We start from the raw sequence: 23278 nt of genomic DNA, 5'->3' as shown, positions 1-23278 counted from the left end.
GACATTAAACATTATCTTAAATAAATCAACTCCAAGTTCTGAAATTAAACATTATCTTAAATAAATCAACTCCAAGTTCTGAAATTAAACATTATCTTAAATAAATCAACTCAAAGTTCTGAAATTAAACATTATCTTAAATAAATCAACTCCCAAGTTCTGAAATTAAACATTACCTTAAATAAATCAATTTAAAGTTCTGTAAATTATCTTAAATAAATCAACTCCAAGTTCTGAAATTAAACATTATCTTAAATAAATCAACTCCAAGTTCTGAAATTAAACATTATCTTAAATAAATCAACTCAAAGTTCTGAAATTAAACATTATCTTAAATAAATCAACTCCCAAGTTCTGAAATTAAACATTACCTTAAATAAATCAATTTAAAGTTCTGTAAATTGTCTTAAATAAATCAACTCCAAGTTCTGAAATTAAACATTATCTTAAATAAATCAACTCCAAGTTCTGAAATTAAACATTATCTTAAATAAATCAACTCCAAGTTCTGAAATTAAACATTACCTTAAATAAATCAATTTAAAGTTCTGTAAATTATCTTAAATAAATCAACCAAAAGTTCTAACAAATTGAAAATAAACCTTATCTTAAATGAATAAAAGACACATAAAAGATTATTAGGCTCTTACATGCCTGCCTGTGTAAGACCTGGTTTTCCCTACCCGAGGGACAGAGGGTTTTCCCTACCCGAGGAACAGTATGGAATGAAAAACTGAGCGTTAGCGAGATTTTTTATCCAAGCTGTCCCAAGGGTTGGGAAAACAGCTGTCTTACACAGGCAGACATGTAAGATCATTTTTCTTGCCTATCACATTCAAAACAGATCGTAGTATCAAAGAGATTTGGGTATTTCCTTGCATTATTTTTATAGTTTATGACATCACAATAGTGCCAGTACAGCGACCTTAAGCACTCAACCAAAGAGACCCTTAATGGTCCAAGGTTTAAGACTCACCTGAAGTACCCATGATTTGTTGCCGAGACATTCATCCATAATTTTCTCCACTTCTACACCCCCTTCCTTACTGTCCCGTATCAATTTGATCTGTAATGAGTAAACAAAACTTTTTCCAGTTAAAACATACGTGAAATACAAAATCAGGAAGATGGTTTTTTTTTCTTTATGATTTGCTTCATTAAAAAATGGGAGATTATATGTATTTTAGGACATGACAGACATAAGTTACATTTAAGTATATTTTGAATTTGTGAGTGGCATAATTCGTGAAAATAAATCCACCAGGAATATTACCCAGAGGTCACAAACATTTAGCTCCTCCAAAAACATCACAAACACGATAAAATCTATCAAACTGCAGTAAACGAAGTATGACTTAAAGCTAAAACAACCATAGGACTGTATTCTTCTTTACTTGAAATAAACAATTTTAAGAGGATATAGCTTTTCAGACAAAACTAGTGTCCGTTATTTGTTTTGAAATATCTATTTCATGAACTGTGATGGAAATCATAGCTGAAATAAGCTCTTTTAATTTTAAATTCCCAATTTATCTCATTTTATCCTATAACTGAACTTTCCTTTCCAAGCTTTGAACCCGTATTTTTTTCAACTCAAATTACTGAAGATTTGATATGGGTTTCATGGCATACCAACAAAGTGCATGTTAAATGGTGTCAAGCAGGACAACAAATGTTTGGTTTTATATCTCATTTACAGTAAAAGCAGAAACTTTCGCAAGGGTTTAATTTTCCCTATATTCAAGAGGCCCTACATCTTGTGAAAATTAATCCGCATGTAAATATTCACCATTAGTATAATTCAAATTCAAGTATGATACCATTTTTACAATTTCGCGTGTATTAAACCTCGTGAGCATACTCCAAATTTCAAATTCATGAAATTTTGACCCAGGGAAAATATGTCCTTTTACAGTACATTGAAATAAAAAAAATACGAGGTATGGAATCAAGGCTTTTATACCTACTGGAATCATTGAGATACTGCAAAACCAAATATTAAGACTCTATTAGTCACCTCTTACAATCATGTAAGGGTAACACAGTGGTTCTACTTCTATTACAGTAAACCTCACTTATAAGGGACAGATTGGGACCTTTTAAAAATGTTCCATACAACTGAGGTTCCTTATATCCATACCGGGTATAGCAAACTAGTTCCTTGTAACCGAGGTTTGTATAACAAACACAATTTGTATAGTGAACACTATTTGACTGACGTTCAAAAAGGGCTATGTGTTCACACTCCAGGCTGATCTTGGCTACAAGGAACTAGTTTGCTATATGGATATAAGGAACCTCGGTTATAAGGAACAATTTTTAGAGGTCCCAAGCTGTTCCTTATAAGCGAGGTTTACTGTATACATAATTTGTTGTCCAAGAATAACACGGGACCAAGCAAGGAGTACTTACAAACCAGTTCCTTGTACATGCACTATTGATATTTTCCATATTGTATCATGCAGCTTACCTTAGCTAAACATTTATCATACAGGTTATATTTGAAATGACAAAGTTGATGATAGGTACTGATATGAGTCACAGCTGTCTTCCCAATCTTGAATTCCTGAAAATGTACAAGTTTCAGTAATTAATGGCCTGATCATTTTTTGTTACAGAATAAAAACTCATACTGCTACTTGCATACATTTTAACCCTAATCAAAGAACTGTGTAATTACTGATATATATAACCCCATAGACTTGCATCAGTTGTTAAAGTCCTTCAAAACAAATACCTTTACCACAAAATCCTCTTTAAGGTTTTGATGGAGGCCTTGAGAAACAAAAATCAAACAACACCAAATCATAGAAAGAAAGAGTTGTTTGACATGAAAATTGAACAGCATATAAAACATGTATATTACTTTATGAAACAAGTGTCAGTATACTGATATAAACATTGAATTCCGGAAAAGGGCTGCCTAAAGGGGCTCCACTTCCGGACAGTTAAACGCCTTTAAAAACTCACCATTTTCAAAGAACTGTTTCACATGTTTGTTTTGATGCATTTGCAATAGCGTGCGAGTGGTGAAATTTCACTTAACAAAGTGGAACATAGTTTTCAGCAATTGTTTATCATTTTTTCTTTACAAATGGCATTCATTTTCAAAGGGAGACAACTTTTTCTCAAAGATTACTTAAAATAATCGGAAAAAGTTGTTTCCCTTTGAAAATGAATGCCATTTGTACTTAAAATAATCGGGAACAATTGTCTCCCTTTGAAAATGAATGCCATTTGTAAAGAAATAAAGATAAACAATTGCTGAAAACTGTGTTCCACTTGTTAGGCGAAATTTCACCACTCGCACGCTATTGCAAATGCATCAAAACGAACATGTGTAACTGTTCTTTGAAAATGGTGAGTTTTTAAAGGCGTTTAACTGTCTGGAAGTGGAGCCCCTTTAGGCAGCCCTTTTCCGGAATTCAATGTTTATATCAGTATACTAACACTTGTTTCACATGCTGTTCAATTTTCATGTCAAACAACTCTTTCTTTCTATGATTTGGTGTTGTTTGATTTTTGTTTCTCAAGGCCTCCATCGAAACCTTAATAGCACTTTCTTGAAAAATTACAACATCTCTTATCTCTTAGATAAGCCACAGTAAAGAGAGGAAAAGAGGATTTAAAATGAGCCCATTTACATAATTATTCTTAAATAGAATGACAAATGTTTAATCTCACAGACAGTGTAAGGCAAAGACACATTTATTGGTTGTATGGTGACTTTCCAGGTTTGATAGTGGAGGAAGACCCCAGGTGCCCTTCCGTGCATTATTTCAGCACAAGCAAGCACCTGGGTAGAACCACCGACCTTCAGTAAGCCAGCTGGATGGCTTCCTCACAAAGAATTCAACACGCCTCAAGTGTGGCTCGAACCCACATCGATAAGGGGCTGACAGGTGTAAGTCTAATAACCCCATTAAATAGCTATTTTTTCCAAAAAGCAAAAAAATGGATCGATGATACTGACCTAGAGAGGAATGTGTACTTAGGTTTTTTTACATTCCGCCATAAGTAATTACAATTACAATTATTTTCATTGATCCAAACAGTACTACAAATAAGGATGGGTAGGTTTGAGCTAATGTAACATATACAAGGTACCTGACAAGCGTGACTATTTCCTGATTGTTTTAAGGTATTTTTATCATAGTCAGAACCAAACAGAAACACTGACTCGTCCACTGACTCATCACTATCCACCAAAGCCTGAAATGTAAGAAATGTGACTCATAAATTATTTTGACATGCAGTTGTAAAATCAGAAATATTCCAGGATAAATTTCACTTCTAATTCAAATTTAAACTCAACCTTAACTTTATATAACTAGGTGTAAGAGAGAATCAATACAACTTACGGAGATGATCATTTAGTGGGTATGATTATGACAGTCTAGTACTAATTAATTGAAGGCTTACTTTATTACACATAGGCATTTTGTCATTCACTGCATAATTTTTTTGTGTTGCAATCTCATGTGTAAAAATACCTATAAAATCTATACAATTGTTTTCCTCAATTTCTGCAAATAAGCCTTCACTCCAGTTATGACCATAATAAACTTATGCACAAAGACTGTGATTAACTAGGTTATAGTTTTACATACCTCACATTTTCTCTTGTCGTCTGGTTTGTTCACTTCTCTCAGATATGGACATTTCTTTAAAGCATCCTGTCAAAACAAACATAATGTAGTTCTTTTTTTGATATATCATATACCAGTATCCCTCTAAATCAGAATTTGAAAAGCTTCTATCAAATAAATGTCACTATGCCTTGACCAACAACTGCAAAACATTACAAACTACATCACTCACAACTTTTGATACTTAAGTTGAAACTACATGTTCATAGGTATACTGCCCATAAAAGCAAATCGAGGGATGACTAGGAAACTGCCGTAATTCCTTCTTAATTTAAATGAATTATGACAGTTTTTTGTTCAACACTTGAAATAAAATCAGCTGGCATTCTAAGTCAAATGAATATTAAATTTTGTGAGTACAGTGCAATTAGGTTTTTGCAAAGATACAATTCACAGATATCTTCAAGTTTAGAAGTTCTGTTAAGACTCGGATTTTACTAAAGTTTCAGGTAAAGATCTTTTTTGGGGAGGCAAGAGATAAGAACCTGACACAGAATCTAGTTCTCAAACTTTTGACTGTGTCTGGACAAGCACAATCAGAACATGGGTAATGCATTTGTGAAAATTTTCACTTTATTTTCATGTAAATACATGACAATCCTTTACTTGGCACTGGGATGTGGCCTTGACCTTGGGTTTTCTGAAGTGGAACAAAAAGCTCTATCCACTGCCTTGATGAGGGTAAACATTTGAAGGAAGTTTTAAGAAAATCCCTAAAGGTTCTAACAAGGTGGCACAACACACCTTCACATATTATGACTAACAGATTTTTCTAGGAGTGTGTGTGTGTTCGGGTTTAACGTCTTTTTCAACAATTTTTCAGTCATATAAACGACGGTGTCTACTTGTAGCAGTAAGCACAATGCCCAACTTTATAGTGCTGCCTCACTGGAATATCACGCTGTAGACATGTGACATGATACCCCACCCAGTCACCAGGCTGACCAGTCCTAGCACTACCTACCCTCTTAATGCTAAGCCCCAAGCGAGGAAGCTACTAGTACCATTTTTTACGTCTTTGGTATGACCGGCCAAGGATCAAACCCACAAGCTCCCGCACTCGAAGCAGACACTCTATCAGTTGGCTACCGAGAGTTTTCTAGGAAGCAAAAATGCTACTGATTCTGATAAGCTTCCAACTTCTGTCACAATCAAGCTAAAAAAAGTTATATAAACTGCACAAATGCTTACCTTAATTTTATCCATCCATTTGACTTTTCTCTCAATATTCACAGCTTTCTGTTCAACAATCTTGTCTATCTCTCCCAGCGGAAACATGTATGTTGGATCTGTCATGAGGCAAAAAATATATATTATGTGAATCTAATACAATTGTATAAACTTTGATAAATATATATCATAGAACATCCCATTTTAGAACAAAAGTTGAACCAGCAATGAAATGGAATTTAAGTAATAAACACAGGAATGTGAGAAATCATTTAAATCATCTTTAATTAAAACCAAAAGTACCATATTATTCAATGATAGCACAACATATGTGGGGGGAGGGGGGTGTGGGGGGGGGCATGACGTTAAGGATTTCACAATTCAAAGATCAAATAAAAAGAGATTTTATCTGTTTGTCGGGACTCAATTTCACTGACTGATGCAACCTCACAATTTAAGAATTTAGCCATCTAGCCACTTAAGGTAATATGCTGCATAATGCTGGTGACTACAAAGATAAGTTCTACAGTGAGGATACTCACCATTGGTCTTCATGACTTCATCTAGAAATCCTGGTTCCAATGCTTGACTTAAAAACACTTGCATATAAACATAGAAATGTCTCAGCAATGGGTTCTTTTCATATTCCTCTTCCATACTGTAACAAAATACAGCAAAAAATAAAGATACGCTTAAAAGGGTCAGACCTCTGGAATAATATATGGTACATTTTTGGCACAGTAACATCACTGTTCTTTTTTATTTATATATGGGAATTACAATATATGATATAACAATAGATTAGAAATAACATAATGGTATTTTAATGCTTTAAAGTAAACTTGGATGTCAGCATATACCTTGAATTAAATTCAAAATTTAATGGTATTTGATATAACTTTGTCAACAAATCTACATTTGGTCAATCCTAAAAAGTGGGAAGAATGAAGATGTCACAGTGCCCAAAAATAAATGCTATTTTGTAAAACTGATAATATCTAAATGGCTACATCTTTTTTCTAATAGTAGTCCAATTTCCTGTCATGATTTCCCCAGTTTTAATATTTCACTAAGCTCTTTCTGAACAGAATTATTGTCAGATAATCCATACTCTCCTCTAAAAAGGCACTTCTTTTTATTTCAATAGAAAATAAATTTTGCTCAAATAACACTATTTTGCTTAGAACGCGTACAACATATCTTTCTTTAAATCACACAATTTCCACTTTTTTAATGAAAGATGTGGGCAAAACCACTCTCTGCAAGCCGTTGGAAGCCTTCCTCAATGTGTTCAGTGTCTTTTTCAACAATTTTTCAGTCATATTAAGGATGGTGTCTACCTGTAGCAGTAAGCACAATGCAGAACTTTATAGTGCTGCCTCGCCAGAATATTACCGCGCAGACATCTGACATGATACCCCACCCAGTCAAATTAAACTGACACCAGGCTGACCAGTCTTCGAACTATCCTCTTAATGCTGAGCACCAGGTGTGGCAGCTACTTGCTACTTTTTTTCATTTCTTTGGCATGATGCAGCCAGAGAGCGAACACACGACCTCCCACACTCAAAGTGGGCACTCTACCACTAGGCTACAGAGGTGAGAGCCGAGTGATCTGAATCAGGAAGCTTAACCACTCACCCATAGAAAACTCTTTTCTTACAGGACAATGCAGATTAGAATCCAGTGTAACACATTTTGTTTTGTTTTTTGTTGGGTTTAAAGTCGCATTGAAACAATTATAGGTTGTATGGTGACTCCCAGCTTTGATGGTGGAGGAAGATCCCAGCTGCCCCTCCGTGCAGTATTTCATTACGAGCAGGCACCTTGGTAGAACCACAAACCTTCCATAAGCCAGCTGGATTGCTTCCTCACATGAAGAATTCATCGTCCCAAGTGAGGCTCGAACCCAAATCAATGAGGGGCAAGTGATCTGAAGTCAGTGACCTTAACGACTAAGCCATGGAGGCCCCCCAGTGTAACAGAAGTTTTAAGCCTAAAGGAAAAGTTTGAAGTTTCACACTACTTCTACAGATAGCTACAACAGACCTTGAGCTGACAGTAATCTTTGGCTTTGTGTCTTCAGTGACCTCCACATGTTCTTCACCAGGGATGTCCAGACAACGATTCACTTTCACAGGTAAATAATGCTTGCTGATTTCTCTATAACCACGATACTGGAAAAAATAAATGCAACTATCATTCAAGCCATTTATCTTACTTTGCAAAAAATTCCTGTCATCGACTCACACAAGAATCTAATAAACTTTAATGGTGTACCTTGATATGTCATTTAACAAACACTATTGGACAGTTTGTTCTGTTACTTAAGCGCTATGCAGTTTAACACCTAATTATAGAAGTATTTGTTTTGCTTTTTTCTGGGTTTTGCTCCACTTTTCCACACTATTTCAGTGATGCAATATCGAGCAAACATAGCCAGACTTCCTGGATTCTGTACCAGTACTCTCCTTTTCTCAACATGTAACTGCCAACTTCTCCACATAACTCAGAGGTGAAGAACAACATGACTCCTGACACAAATGATCAAATGATCATGGAAAACATACACCTTGCCCGTAGATTGGACTCATGACCTCGCAATTCTTAGACCTGAACTCTGCCAACTAGTACTGAGCTAGTGGGCCAACTACCTATAGAATAAATTACAACATCTAAAGCCTAGCGCAAACATTTTTCTCACTCTCAATTTTCATTCACACCACATCTTATATATTTGTTCTCACAACTCACAGTTTTGACAGGTTTATGTAACAGTCTTCCATTTTTGATCACTGCCTCATATTTCTTGAGAAGAATCTGACTTTCAATCTTCCATATAGGAAAATTGTCCACATTTCTCTTGTCTTTCATATCCAGCACAAACTGCCCAATCTGAAAACAGTTTATCAATAATTAGCCAATTACAAAGCAGTTTACATAATTAAATGCCTCTCTTGTCTTTCATATCCAGCATGTACTGGCCAAATAGTCTATGGATGATTAGCCAATCACAAAGCAGTTAATAAAATTTGATGCTTCTCTTGTCTTTCATATCTAGAACATACTGGCCAACCTGGAAATGGTTTATCAAACACAATTCAGCGTTTAAAATTAAATCAAAACCAAGCTATGTCACAGCTCTTTCCTATGTCACAAACATACTTCCATAACTAATCTAACAAGAGCACCGCCTTGCGGGTGCTGACGCTCATCTGATTTTTTTTGAATAATAGAAATATTGTCCTACCCATGATTTTCTAAGTCTAACAAGCAAATTCGATGAATTGGAATCCCCCGCCGAAAGGGTCAGATGGGAGGAACAGCAAAAAAATATATCCAGCAAAAAGTTAAGAATGTTACCAAGAAGCAAATAATTTCATTAGTCAAAATCAAATTAAAAGAAAATGAATGGTTTGTTTGGGTGGGGCTGGGGGGGGGGGAGGGGTGAGGACACAACAGTTTACATGTTGATTATAAATATTGATAGAAAATGAAAAATGAAAAAAAAAAAAAAAAAAAAAAAATGGGGGGGGGGGGGGGGGGGACCAAGGTAAGGTGGTGACCAGGTGTAGGTACACAACATCACATGTTTATAATAAATGTTCATGGAAAAGAATGAAAGAAGTTTAATGAAATTCTTCCAATTGGTTGGTTTGTTATGTACAGATCTGTGGATTTTTAAACAATTAAAGGGCAATAACTATACGGAAAATTGACCAATCGAAAAAAACCTTGAAGGGCATCGTCGCAGTATCTTGGTTCATGTCTGTTTCAAGTTTGATGAAATTCTACCTGCTAGTTACTGAGAAATGGCTGCAGACGGACATTTTTCATTAAATCAAGGGCAATAACTCTGACGGAAATTGACCTATCAAAAAAAAAAACTTGACGGGCATCAGCACAGTATCTTGGTCCATGTCTACTTCAAATTTGATGAAATTCTACCTGTTAGTTACTGAGAAATAGCTGCAGACGGACATTTTTCATTAAATCAAGGGCAATAACTCTGAGGGAAATTGACCAATCAAAAAAAAAACTTGACGGGCATCATCGCAGTATGTTGGTTCATGTTTATTTCAAGTTTCATGAAATTCTACCAAGTAGTTACTGAGAAATGGCTGCGGACGGACGGACGGACGGACGGACTGACGGACGGACTGACGGACGGACAACGCCATTTCAATACCCCCCTCCAGATTTCATCGGCGGGGGATAAAAAGGGCCATCATTCTTGCAAAAAGCAGGATAGAGTTATGTTTCTTGATGTACAGTGTCCACTTATGATGGTGAAAAATTGTTGCAAGTTTTAAAGCAATAGCTTTGATAGTTTATGAGAAAAGTTGACTTAAACATAATATTCAACCAAGAAAATGATTTTTCTAAGTCCAAAAGGGGCAATAATTATTGTAAAAAGTAGGATGGAGTTATGTTATTTGCTGTACAGGGTCAGCTTATGATGGTGAACAAGAGTTGCAAGTTTTAAAGCAATAGCTTTGATAGTTTAAGAGAAAAAGTTGACCTAAACATAAAACTTAACCAAGAAATCTGATATTTTCTAAGTCCAAAAGGAGCCATAAATATTGCAAAAAGCAGGATAGAGTTAAGTTTCTTGCTGTACAGGGTCAGCTTATGATGGTGAACAAGTGTTGCAAGTTTTAAAGCAATAGCTTTGATAGTTTAGGATAAAAGCTGACCTAAACATAAAACTTAACCAAGAAAACTGATTTTCTAAGTTCAAAAGGGGCAATAATTCTTGCAAAAAGCAAGATGGAGTTATGTTTCTTGATGTACAGGGTCTGCTTATGATGGTGAATAAGTATTCCAAGTTTCAAAGCAATAGCTTTGATAGTTTAGGAGAAAAGTTGACCTAAACATAAAACTTAACCAAGAAATCTGATATTTTCTAAGTACAAAAGGGGCCATAAATCTTGCAAAAAGCAAGATGGAGTTATGTTTCTTGCTATACAGGGTCAGCTTATGATGGTGAACAAGTATTCCAAGTTTCAAAGCAATAGCTTTGATAGTTTAGGAGAAAAGCTGACCTAAACATAAAACTTAACCAGGCAACGCCGACGCCGATGCCGACAACCGCTCAAGTGAAGACAATAACTCATCATTTTTTTTTAAAAAATCAGATGAGCTAAAAATAGCTCCTGAATAACAACTAAGCAACATGCAGTTTATATATTATTGAAGTATGTATCATGAACATACCAAACAATCAGAATACTGTTCACAAATATTTTACCAATCATTACACTGGTTAACTAATTGCTACCTTTTCTCTAAAATCAGCATGCTACCAAGTTATCTGAAATTCAGATCACATATAATCAGTCAATCAAAATGCAGTTTACAAAATTCTGAATACTCAAATGTCCTCCAGAGCAACTCACACTGACCAATCGTGGAACAGTTTATGAACACATTAGCCAATCAGAATGCATTTTACAAGCTACTGAGTTATCATACCTGGAATGATGGTTCTGGAATATCTACATGGGACTCCTGTGTTGTAGAAGAAATCTCTTGCTCTTGCATTTTATCTGCTGGTTGGTTTGGTGTGGTGGATTCTTTATTGTTATTACTAGTATTACTGGTGTTTGATTTGGACGCTGTCTTTGGTGCAGCTGGATTTTTAGCTCTGTAAATACAGTGCCAATTTTAAATTCCCAAAAACGAAGAAAGAAATACACTAAAACACAAGAATTATTGCAGCTTCCTCTTGTACAGTGGTTAGTGATAAACAGTACACTTATATCTTGAAACATATAAAAACAAGGATTAATACCCAACAGGGATAGCCAAGTTCTAAACATAGCCTCCCCAAATGTAAACCTAGCATGCGGATGCACACACAACCATCACACACACTCACACAAAACAAACACTGAAGAACAAAACAAACAAATAAAAGGAACACAGTGGAACACCGCCTTGGAACAGTCAGTGGCAAAACCACCACTGGGGAGCTTAAACCGGTTTATGGTGCACCTAACCTCACCCTAAGGTATAAAAAGTTTTCTGAACATTCCCAGTCTCTACAAGAGATTTGTACACCCACACAACTGCTTTGTTCAAGAAAATACTAGTAGTTCTTCATAATTTCTTGTAATATCAGTAAAAAGTATAATTATGTCACACAAATAACTCCCTTCAGGGGAGCTATGGTAATTTAGGCTTGCAATTGCTCTTATGTTATAGTTTGGATTCAATTCTCTCCAATAAGTCGTCTTCCTTAATTTTCAAAAAAAGAAACATTCAGGAAACAAGGGAGATAATCCTAAATTCACACAAGACTTCTCTAGACTTTTCATTACTTGTCTTTGCAATCCAGCAATGTATCGAGTTACACTGTAGTCTGTTCATTACACTGAAAGTCATTGTCTTAAATGTTTTGAGAACAAAAAGGGGAAACAATTACGAAAGCAGACCAGACAAGAGTTTTGAGGTAATAAAACTGAATTTGGAAACCAGTCTTAAACCTCCTAACACTTAATCTGGAGACCAGTCTAAATATCTCCAGCATCTGATTGGTTGTTTCTGAGCAAAAATATTCAAATTAACCAATGGCATTGCTGCATATTTAGACTGGTATTTAACCCTTAGCCTGCTAAATTTCTAAAATGGACTGTTTCATCATTCAGTTTGGGCAATACCATTTATTATTCGAAGGGGTGTTCACTGAAAATTTACTATCTGAATAGCGAACAGTGCAGACCATGATCAGCCTGCACAGATGTGCAGGCTGATCTTGGTCTGCACTGGTCGCAAAGGCAAAACCAATCGCCACCAGCAGGCTAAGGGTTAAACTCATGTTTTATAAACTTAGCTTTTATCCTGTTAGTAACTTACGGTTCTGTCTCCTCTTCAACAACGGGATCACCTATAAGTGTAACTTTCTCAACATTTCTGTATTTAAACAGAACTTGGGTCTCCACCTTTTGGTATTTATGTGCAAAACATGCCCACCAGTCAGAGAACTGAAAAATTCAAGCACTATTTTTAAAACAACACCTGTCAGAGGGCAACAATGCTCCTTTATTCACATAGACATAAACAAGTACAAATGAGGCAAAAATTTAAGTTGTAAAACTTCTCCCTTTTACGATGCTTAATAAGGTAAAAAATGAAGAAAACTGCTGAGTCAAAAAAGGAGCATAACATCAGGTTCAACAAGCATGTTAAGTTTCATTCCATTTCCACATGTGGTTACCGAGATACCAGTTTACATACAAAACATAACCAAAGTCGGGACGCAACATGGGCGAGTGCAATAGCTTTTTGAATTCTTCAAATAGCCCTCCAGGCACAAGATATCTCCATTTTTTTAAGGAGAAAAAAAAATCAGAACAAAATCTTCTTTTAATTATCTAAAACAAGAAAGTATACTGGCCTCTGGAGATAATTTTTTTATGTAACATTTATTTGGATTTATAAAAAAATATTCAACATCAATCAGACTTAAGCATTCTTAATTTCTACTGTTCAAGCCTGAAATTTGGCATAAAATTATTTAGTCTCAACCAAAACAACCTAATAAGATTGTGGATTATCAATTCTGAAGGTAAACAAAAGTGACATCTTCATTAGTTTCGATTTGTCTTTTAATTTTATTGATTCACTAGTCCCATACAATACATGAAAATCCATAATTATTCAACAGAAAATTCCCAGTATTTAGATATCATTTCAGCACTTACACTCAATACATTCTGATAGAAAACTTTGCCATCCTCTTCCATTCGTTCATATTTCTGTATGAGCCCACCTCTTTTGTAACGCCACAGGAATGGAATGTTTCCATCTTTACATTCAGCCTTCTCCAGCACAAAATCTCCAACCTCAGGCTGCATAAAAAGTTAATAAAGTCTAAATGAAGAAAACTCAGTATTTTCAACAAAAAACAAAAAAAATAATTTAAAAGGGCATAGTCCCCAAGGAAAGTTCTTCCATGTGACAAGCAAGTTTATGGAAATGAGACAATAGTATTGGGTCTACTGTTATTGAACTGAGTTTGAAACAGTCACATACTGTGAAACATTTAAAATTCGTGAGGGAACTAATTTATGTGGATTTTTTGTCGCATCAATCAGTGTATTTATCAACTGGACTTTCATACTGTTTATTTAACAAAGTCAAAAAAAAAAAGAGTTGTCTCCGTAGGATGACACATGCCCCCGATGGCACTTTGAATGAATAGTTATGGCCGATGTTAGAGTTTAGGACCTTTGACCTACGGAGCTGGGTCTTGCGCGCGACACATCGTCTTACTGTGTCACACATTCATGCATAGTTATTTTAAAATCAATGCATGAATGACAAAGATATGGACCGGACATGCCCATCAATGCACTATCATGAAAAATGATCTTTAACGTCTAAGTGTGACCTTGACCTTTGAGCTACGGACCTGGGTCTTGTGTGTGACACATCGTCTTATTGTCGTACACATTCATGCCAAGTTATTTGAAAATCCATCCATCGATGACAAAGATATGGACCGGACACGCCCATTAATGCACTATCCTTTAACGTCTAAGTGTGACCTTGACCTTTGAGCTACGGACCTGGGTCTTGCGCACTGCATGTCGTCTTACTGTGGTACACATTCATGCCAAGTTATTTGAAAATCCATCCATCGATGACAAAGATATGGACCGGACACGCCCATCAATGCACTATCCTTTAACGTCTAAGTGTGACCTTGACCTTTGAGCTACGGACCTGGGTCTTGCGCACTGCACGTCGTCTTACTGTGGTACACATTCATGCCAAGTTATTTGAAAATCCATCCATCAACAACAAAGATATGGACCGGACACGCCCATCAATGCACTATCCTTTTACGTCTAAGTGTGACCTTGACCTTTGAGCTACGGACCTGGGTCTTGCGCACTGCATGTCGTCTTACTGTGGTACACATTCATGCCAAGTTATTTGAAAATCCATCCATCGATGACAAAGATATGGACCGGACATGAAAATTGCGGACAGACCGACAGACTGATAGACCGACAGACAGACAGACGGTTCAAAAACTATATGCCTCCCTTCGGGGGCATAAAAACTCTCTATTTGACAGGTGGTACATGATAGTGACATCTTTTTTTGTCATTTGCTTGAAATTTCATTCCAGCGAATTTAAATGATTTTACAGTAATAAAATCCCAACAAACACAAAATCCCCGTTTATCATATTTTTAAATGTTGAAATCCAGAAAGTTATACCCCCATAAACTAGCTGTTTTGGCAAAAATTTAAACCCCACGCCAACAACATGTGTCGCTAAAGTCTTAAGACAGCTTAATTTTTATACTGTAAAATCATTTCATTTCGTGGGCATGAAATTTCGTGGTTTTGGTCAAAACAGCAATTTTGTGGGGATATGAATTTGTGGATTTCAACTTTTGAGCATAAAATGAAATGGAATTTTACTTGTTCGTTGGGATTACATTTTGTGGATTGACTCAAATATAAAATTTACGAAAATTAATGATTTCACAGCATAAGAACATATATAAAGAAACCAAAACGGCTGTCCACAACCATAACCACTAGATTTCTACTGAAGTAGAGCTATTTTACCTCTGGTGCGGTGGGAGTATTATCTGTGATGATTAGGTTACGCGCCTGGTTGTCTGGTACTATAGGATTACATACTGCTGTAGGTCTGCTGTCTTTCCATGGGGTAGATTTCTTAGATGATGCTGCATCAGAAGTTTTCAAACTGGAATAATAATTTGATAGATTTGTTCATCTTCTGTTTTAAAATTCAGATTTACAGCAAGACCTGCTTCAATATTGTCCCATATCATTCCTAAATTTACTTTGGTTTAGAGATTATTTTGATCATGTGATTTCCCCTCCAAGAGACCATTAGATAATATTTTAACTTTGTGTATGCTTATCAAAATTTAGCAAAATAGACTAATTTTGTAACAATCTGACTTTATGTCGTCAAAATATTCATTCATACCAAAGAGCTATAAAAATAAATAGATCAGCAATTTGAAAGGCATATAGAGCAAATATTGCCAACATCCCGTGATAACTGAATGAGATCTCGTTTACTGGAAGTGACGCTTTCTCCATGCGCCATTTTGTTTGCGAAAGCAATTATTCATTGGTAAATTAATTATCACCGTATGACCACGCTTTTTTTGATGGCAAGAAACCTGTACTTTGTGTCTTAAGACTATTTCACATTAAACTAATGTTGTTTTAGAAGCTAACATGTATTTTAAATGTAGTCTTAAAGGTACAAATTGTAACCCATGCTCTCTGATGTTTGTTTTTACTAAGATAACGCCGATTCACGCTCTGACACGAGATCACGCGAGATTACAGCCCGTTGCCATTCTGTGTATTTTATACTTCTTTGTTCATACTAACCTTGTTTGCGGTGCTGAATTTGACCCAGATTTTGAAGATGATTTTTTTCTGTTTATCAATCCAAACTGTTTTGGTCTCTTGTCTGTAGTTTTCTTGCCCTTAAAACAAAATAATATAAATAATAAATAAACAACAGAAAAGAATAAAGACCAAAACATTATCTTTTTTGGCAAGTCTGGGAAAAAAATTATTACTTAATTGTTACATATAGTTTAATAACAGACGAAACAGACTATAGGCTTTTCCAGCCTAAAATACCGTCTGCTGCATCAAACAAAGTTCCTCGCTACACAGATATAGTAGCCAGTGCACATGTATTATAAATATGTAAAAACAAATGTAAATGCAATCTTTGTGTAATATTCTCATTTAAGAATCTTGGTACATTAGACAAAGATTCAAAGTCAGTGCCTGTCATCATGCAGCTGTAGAGTTGTAAAACAAGGTAGGGGGGCAAACTGATCAAGAATGAAGCCCACCTTTCTAGGTGCCCAGTCATCATCCGAGTCGTCTAAACTTTCCTCATCCGCGTCATCCGGTTCTTCCGGTTCAGGTGCTGATTCTACATCCGACATTTCTTGGTCTGTATACACAATGGGCAAGAAAAATGCACTTGTAAGGTGATCAAGAAGATTAGTTTCTATAACAATTTATTATACGATTATTCTATGACTACAGAGGCAGCAAAAACATGATTCACGTAACACTTTCAATAAAACAATTTGCATTTGTCTAGTTTCTGATATACGATATATAGATATACTGTCAGAATAATTTGTGTGTTTGATATATTGATAATGTTACACATAAGCACAGATAGTGCTTGACTCCCTTTTCATTCTATCATTGCTATAATTATTGTTGAATTGCTGTTAATAATACGATTCGGGTCATTTGTGAGCAAGTACTCGTTGTAAATTCCTATGTATAAATTTGGACCAATCAGAACACGTTCTGTAAATAGCACCAATCAAAGCTCACGTCTGCTAAGGTATAAACAGGTAGATGGATGACAGAGAGAGCATTTGGTATCCAGCGATTGAGGAAGACACATCGAGGATTCAACTACCGATAATAATTTATCCCAGTACCTTGATAAGGAAGTTATTGCAACTACACTGTCAGGGCGGATAAATTATTAAAAAGAGGACGTTTTAAGTTCATAGACTAAAGAAAAGTTGCAGAATTTCAACAAGGTTTCGAGATATAGGGCCAGCACATAGGAGTTTAACCTTTATGGTAGTTGAATGCTATAGACGATAGCAAATATAGGCTGAGCATCAGAAAGCTGAGACAGACCCAGAGTTTGGTAATCTACAGAGATAGTAGGAGAGTTCCAGCTTATAGACGGTTCTGCCTTATTGGCAAAGTACAGCCAAGGCATCGGGGATATACCTATATGGTAGTTGAATGCTACATATGATAGCATATCGGCGCTGAGCATTCCAGTAGTCAGGGCATTCATATAGAATTGTAACTTCTTACTAAGAGGACAGATGCCGAGCATCTATGCGATAGGACTCGTATGTTGTAGATTTAAAGACAATGTCTGACGGGAACTTCAACAAAAAGACCATTCAAGTACAGAGTCTCCAGCCTATACTATAGGAGTTTGAGCTAATTATTGTTAATTGAAGATTGTTAGTTTGAAACATTTGGTGATTGGCCTGATCCCTGAAATTATCTAGCTCATATTAAATTGAAATCATTTAAGAATCATTGGTAAACGAATCATTTAGGCAAGGTAGCCAGAGGAAAATTTTATATACGAGATATTTGGTCTCACCAGCTATATGTTTTAACAAAGGACATTCAGCTAGTCTAAGACATAGTCACCTTAGCGATAGGACCCATGTCATTGTTCAAGATATTGATAGGTACTTCCCTGGGTCCTATAACTTGTATCCTGATATATACACTCCAAACGTACGGCATAAAACTTATATTATGTAAATGTTCCAAAAATGACACCTTAAGATTGTAGGAAAAATTGCTGCAGTAAAGGTATGCAAGGGGGAGATCACTGTCGTACCAAGGAGGCCTGCTGTAGGACGAGCGAGCAAGCATATGTGTAATCTAACAGTGTCGAATTTAATGTTTCAAATAAAAACACTGCCTAGCACACCCGTGAAACTAGGAATTAGCAAACACTTTCATGGGCAAAACCCTGTTCACAAACTTAAACCGACCTGCAAAAATCCAGTAAACCAACACATGGGTTTATATAACTTTACACAACATTACACTGTCAACCAACACATGGGTTTACATAACTTTACATAACTCTACACTGTAAACCAACACATGGGTTTACATAACTTTACACAATAAACCAACACACAGGTTTACATAACTTTACACCATAAACTTACACACGGTTTACATAACTTTACACCATAAACCTTCGAACAGTTTACATAACTTTACACCTTAAACTTACATACACTTTAAATAACTTTACACCATAAACCTATAAACAGTTTAAATAACTTTAAACCAAAAACCAAGACACGGATTTACGTAACTTTACACCATAATCTACTTTCTACACAACAAATGACATGTACACTTCACAAACAACTGACGCTTTGTATGCTTTTATACACAACTGACATATATACCCCGACTTTACAACCCTGGGGTGTAACGTGAGCTTTTTTCTTGCATGCCAGACTGGATTTCACTGTGTTTTTGCCACTGCTAGAAAAACTCTTCTTACATTCTTGGGTGTAAAATGACTCACATTCTACAACTTATCAATGCATGCATAAATTCATATGCCACTACAAGATAGTGCACAGGAGAAATACATTCATTTAACTTGATTTATTCAATTAGTTAAAGAATACGGCATGCAAGAACAAGAGCTGTTGGAGGACAGCAACGCTCCACTATTCAACAGCCTTGTCAATTGAATGAAGACAAAAGTCAACAAGTGCACCGCCTTGCAGGTGCTGACGCTCATCTGATTTTGTTTTTGTAAAATAGAAAAATTGTCCTACCCATGATTTTCTAAGTCCAAAAAGGGCCATAATTCTTGCAAAAAGCAGGATGGAGTTATGTTGTTTCTTGATGTACAGAGTCAGCTTATGATGGTGAACAACTGTTGCAAGTTTCAAAGCAATAGCTTTGGTAGTTTAACTGTTTAGGAGAAAAGTTTACCTAAACATAAAACTTAACCAATAAATCTGATATTTTCTAAGTCGAAAAGGGGCCATAATTCTTGCAAAAAGCAGGACAGAGTTATGTTTCTTGCTGTACAGGGTCAGCTTATGATGGTGAACAAGAGTTGCAAGTTTTAAAGCAATAACTTTGATAGTTTATGAGAAAAGCTGACCTAAACATAAAATTTAACCAAGAAATCTGATTTTCTAGAGTCCAAAAGGAGCAATAATTCTTGCTAAAAGCAGGATAAGTTATGTTTCTTGCTGTACAGGGTCAGCTTATGATGGTGAACAAGTGTAGCAAGTTTCATAGCAATAGCTTTGATAGTTTATGAGAAAAGCTGACCTAAACATAAAAATTAACCAAGAAATCTGATTTTCTAAGTCCAAAAGGAGCCATAATTCTTGCAAAAATGAGGATGGAGTTATGTTTCTTGCTGTACAGGGTCAGCTTATGATGGTGAACAAGTGTTGCAAGTTTCATAGCAATAGCTTTGATAGTTTATGAGAAAAGCTGACCTAAACATAAAAATTAACCAAGAAATCTGATTTTCTAAGTCCAAAAGGGGCCATAATTCTTGCAAAAAGCAGAATGGAGTTATGTTTCTTGCTGTACAGGGTCAGCTTACGATGGTGAACAAGTGTTGCGAGCTTCATAGCAATAGCTTTGATAGTTTATGAGAAAAGCTGACCTAAACATAACAAGAGCTGTCTGTAAGTCAACGCGCTCGACTTTTCTCAGTGCTTGACTCTGAATTTGAGCTTTGCCAGTAAAAAAAAAAATCCAAGTTAAAAAGGGGCATAACTCCATTAAAATTCAAATTATAGTTATGAGAATTGTGTCTCCTGGTGTAGACTTTGATAGTAAATAACTATTGAGTTTCAAGTCAAAAGCTTTAATAGTAACAGAGATATTTGACTTTATCAAACATTTTAACAAAAAAAATCTAAGTTAAAAAGGGGCATATTCTGTCAAAATTCAAATCAGTGTTATGGGGATTATTTCTCCTGGTGTAGACTTTAATGATAAATAAGTATTTTAAGTTTCAAGTCAAAAGCTTTGATAGTAACAGAGATATTTGACTTTATCAAAAACTTTAACTAAAAATTCTAAGTTAAAAAGGGGCATAATTCTGTCAAAATTCAATTCAGTGTTATGGGGATTGTTTCTCTTGGTGTAGACTTTGAAAGTTAATAAGTATTTTTAGTTTCAAGTCAATAGCTTTGATAGTAACAGTGATATTTGACTTTATCAAAAACTTTAACCAAAAATTCTAAGTTAAAAAGAGGCATAATTCTGTCAAAATTCAAATCAGAGTTATGGGGATTGTTTCTCCTGGTGTAGACTTTGATAGTAAATAACTACTTTAAGTTTCAAGTCAATAGCTTTGATAGTAACAGAGATATTTGACTTATCAAAAACTTTAACCAACGGTGACTCCGACGCCGGGGCGAGTGCAATAGCTCTACATTTTCTTCGAAAAGTCGAGCTAAAAATTAACCAAGAAATCTGATTTTCAAAGTCCAAAAGGGGCCATAATTCTTGCAAAAAGCAGGATGGAGTTATGTTTCTTGCTGTACAGGGTCAGCTTATGATGAACAAGTGTTGCAAGTTTCATAGCAACAGCTTTGATAGTTTAGGAGAAAGAGTTGACCTAAATATAAAACTTAACCAGGCAAAGCCGATGCCGCTCAAGTGATGACAGTAACTCATCATTTTTTTCCTCAAAAAATCAGATGAGCTTTAAAAGGGGCATAATCTTGTAAAAATGCAAAACAGGGTTATGGCACCTGCACAGTTCATATCAGCTTATGACAGTTGACAAGTGTGTGAAGTTTCAATCCATTCCCATAAGTGAGTACGGAGATACCAGCTTGCATACAAAACCTTAACCAAAATTGCTATGTTGAAAAAGGGGAATAATTTTGTAAATATGCAAAGTAGAGTTATGGGACCTTCACAGTGCATGTTAGATCATGACAGTGAACAAGTGTGTGAAATTTCAATTAATTCCCATAAGTGAGATACCAGCTTATATACAAAAACTTAACCAAAAATGCTAAGTGGAAAAAGGGGCATAATTTTGAAAAAAAAAAAAGTAGAGTTATGGGACCTGCTTAGTGCATGTCAGATCATGACAGTGAACAATTGTGTGAAGTTTCAAATCCATTCCCATTAGTGAGTACTGAGATACCAGCTTACATACAAAACCTTAACCAAAAATTTCTAAGTCAAAAAAAGGGCATAATTTTGTAAAAAGCAAAATAGAGTTATGGAACCTGTGCAATGTAAGTCAGTTTATCACAGTGAATAAGTATGTGAAGTTTCGATCCATTCCCATACGTGGTTACTGAGATACCAGCTTACATACAAAAGCTTAACCAAATCAATACAAGGATGCAGAAGCTGACATGGATGCATGGGCGAGTCCAATAGCTCTACTATTCTTTGAATAGTCGAGCTAAAAAAAAATCTATGACCAGTCTAAGGTGCGGATGGAAATATCTGCCCTTGTATAACTGTTTAGCGATAACTCCGCAGAGCCTTGTTTACGTCTTCAGTTACCCTTTAGCCAGGTATTTTCACCAGCGAAATAGTCTTATATTCCAGTACCAGCAAAAACATAGAAAAGATCTGCCTGGTATCTAAGAAAATAATTAATTTACAAAATACCCTGGACAGAATTTTTCAAACTAACCTGGTGTCCATCCAGGGTCAGCATCGGAATCTTCCAGTTCATCTTCTGAATCCAAATCATTTATTTCATCTGTCTCATCAGGAATTTCTAACTTTATCTGTCTCTTCTTTGGCTCTACATCAATTTTGAAAGATAGCAACGGTTTAATAAAATCCATACATAAAATTATTAAACAATTCCTTTCAATATCTCAGTGCAAATACCTCAACTGAGGATTTCGTAATTCATAATTTTAACATGTCCAAAACATTGTGGAATGATACTTACTTCACTTGGGTATTAATTATATTTTACTCGGACTTTATCATAGACTCCCTGTGTAAAATCTCAAACTTTTAACTAAAATAAAGGTATTACATTGAAACAATATTTCAATGAAACTTCAAAGTTTTGTTGTCTGTAGCATCATCTGGGACATGTGCAGTGAAAAATCTTAATTTGATTTCTAAAGTAGTGTGATATTTATTTCTAAAGTCACTATATGTTCATTGTAAATATACTTCGTTATACCCAAGTGGAAACTGGCAGGTACTCGAAAATGCTGCTCTCTGATTGGTCAATTAGAACCCCTAATATACTGTGATGTCATGATAAAGTTATGAATGGGCAGGGAGGTGGAGATTTTTCCCTGCTATAGTGGTCTGAAGCAAACAGTTCTAAATGGAAGGACCCTGAGATCCCCCTTTATTCTTTGTGGGGGCTTACCTTTTATCTGAAATCCACAAATTCATATCACAACAAAATAGGTGTTGTGGCCAAAACCACATAATTTTCTGTTGGTGACATTAAAATAACTGCAAAATATGTCAACACAAATTAGGCATTTCTGTATCCCATTTTTTTTTTTTTTGAGGGAATAATACATAGCAGTAATAATAGGTATAAAGCAATATAAAAACAAGAGCTGTCACAGGAGACAGCGCGCTCGACTATTTCGATGCTGGATAGTGAAACTGGGCACATCTGAGGAAACTAGAGCTGTCACTGGAGTGTTTAATGACCCCAATTGTGGATGAAGATATTACACAATGGCCTGAGTCAAAAATATCAACTTAAAGTAATAAGAGAGGTAAAAATAAAATGTATCAAAACACTATATAAGTATATCCTAAGCAAAAAGGGGCATAATTCATTAAATATTGGTGCCAGAGTTATGCACCTTGTGTCATATGGTGTGGGTGATGATGCTGAACAACTA

At 35.5% G+C, this 23278-nt stretch overlaps 1 protein-coding gene across 1 annotated transcript in view; it reads right to left on the bottom strand.

The window, feature by feature from the left end:
- LOC123536119 (uncharacterized) overlaps positions 1-23278 on the bottom strand; it is a 63915-nt gene that overhangs the window by 8582 nt on the left and 32055 nt on the right. The window contains exons 9-23 of the mRNA XM_053528715.1: positions 22081-22194; positions 16697-16800; positions 16218-16315; positions 15411-15552; positions 13526-13672; positions 12678-12805; positions 11295-11466; positions 8574-8714; positions 7869-7996; positions 6362-6477; positions 5841-5938; positions 4611-4676; positions 4108-4212; positions 2471-2566; positions 977-1066 (exon numbers count right to left, since the gene is read on the bottom strand). Coding sequence (XP_053384690.1) covers positions 977-1066; positions 2471-2566; positions 4108-4212; positions 4611-4676; positions 5841-5938; positions 6362-6477; positions 7869-7996; positions 8574-8714; positions 11295-11466; positions 12678-12805; positions 13526-13672; positions 15411-15552; positions 16218-16315; positions 16697-16800; positions 22081-22194 — 1745 coding nt within the window. The remainder of the gene's footprint in view (positions 1-976; positions 1067-2470; positions 2567-4107; positions 4213-4610; positions 4677-5840; positions 5939-6361; positions 6478-7868; positions 7997-8573; positions 8715-11294; positions 11467-12677; positions 12806-13525; positions 13673-15410; positions 15553-16217; positions 16316-16696; positions 16801-22080; positions 22195-23278) is intronic.

Source organism: Mercenaria mercenaria, chromosome 17 (assembly GCF_021730395.1).
Source record: "Mercenaria mercenaria strain notata chromosome 17, MADL_Memer_1, whole genome shotgun sequence".
Lineage (NCBI taxonomy): Eukaryota > Metazoa > Mollusca > Bivalvia > Venerida > Veneridae > Mercenaria > Mercenaria mercenaria.
The sequence above is the reverse complement of the archived record's forward strand: the minus strand, read 5'-3'. Positions and strand labels throughout refer to the sequence as shown.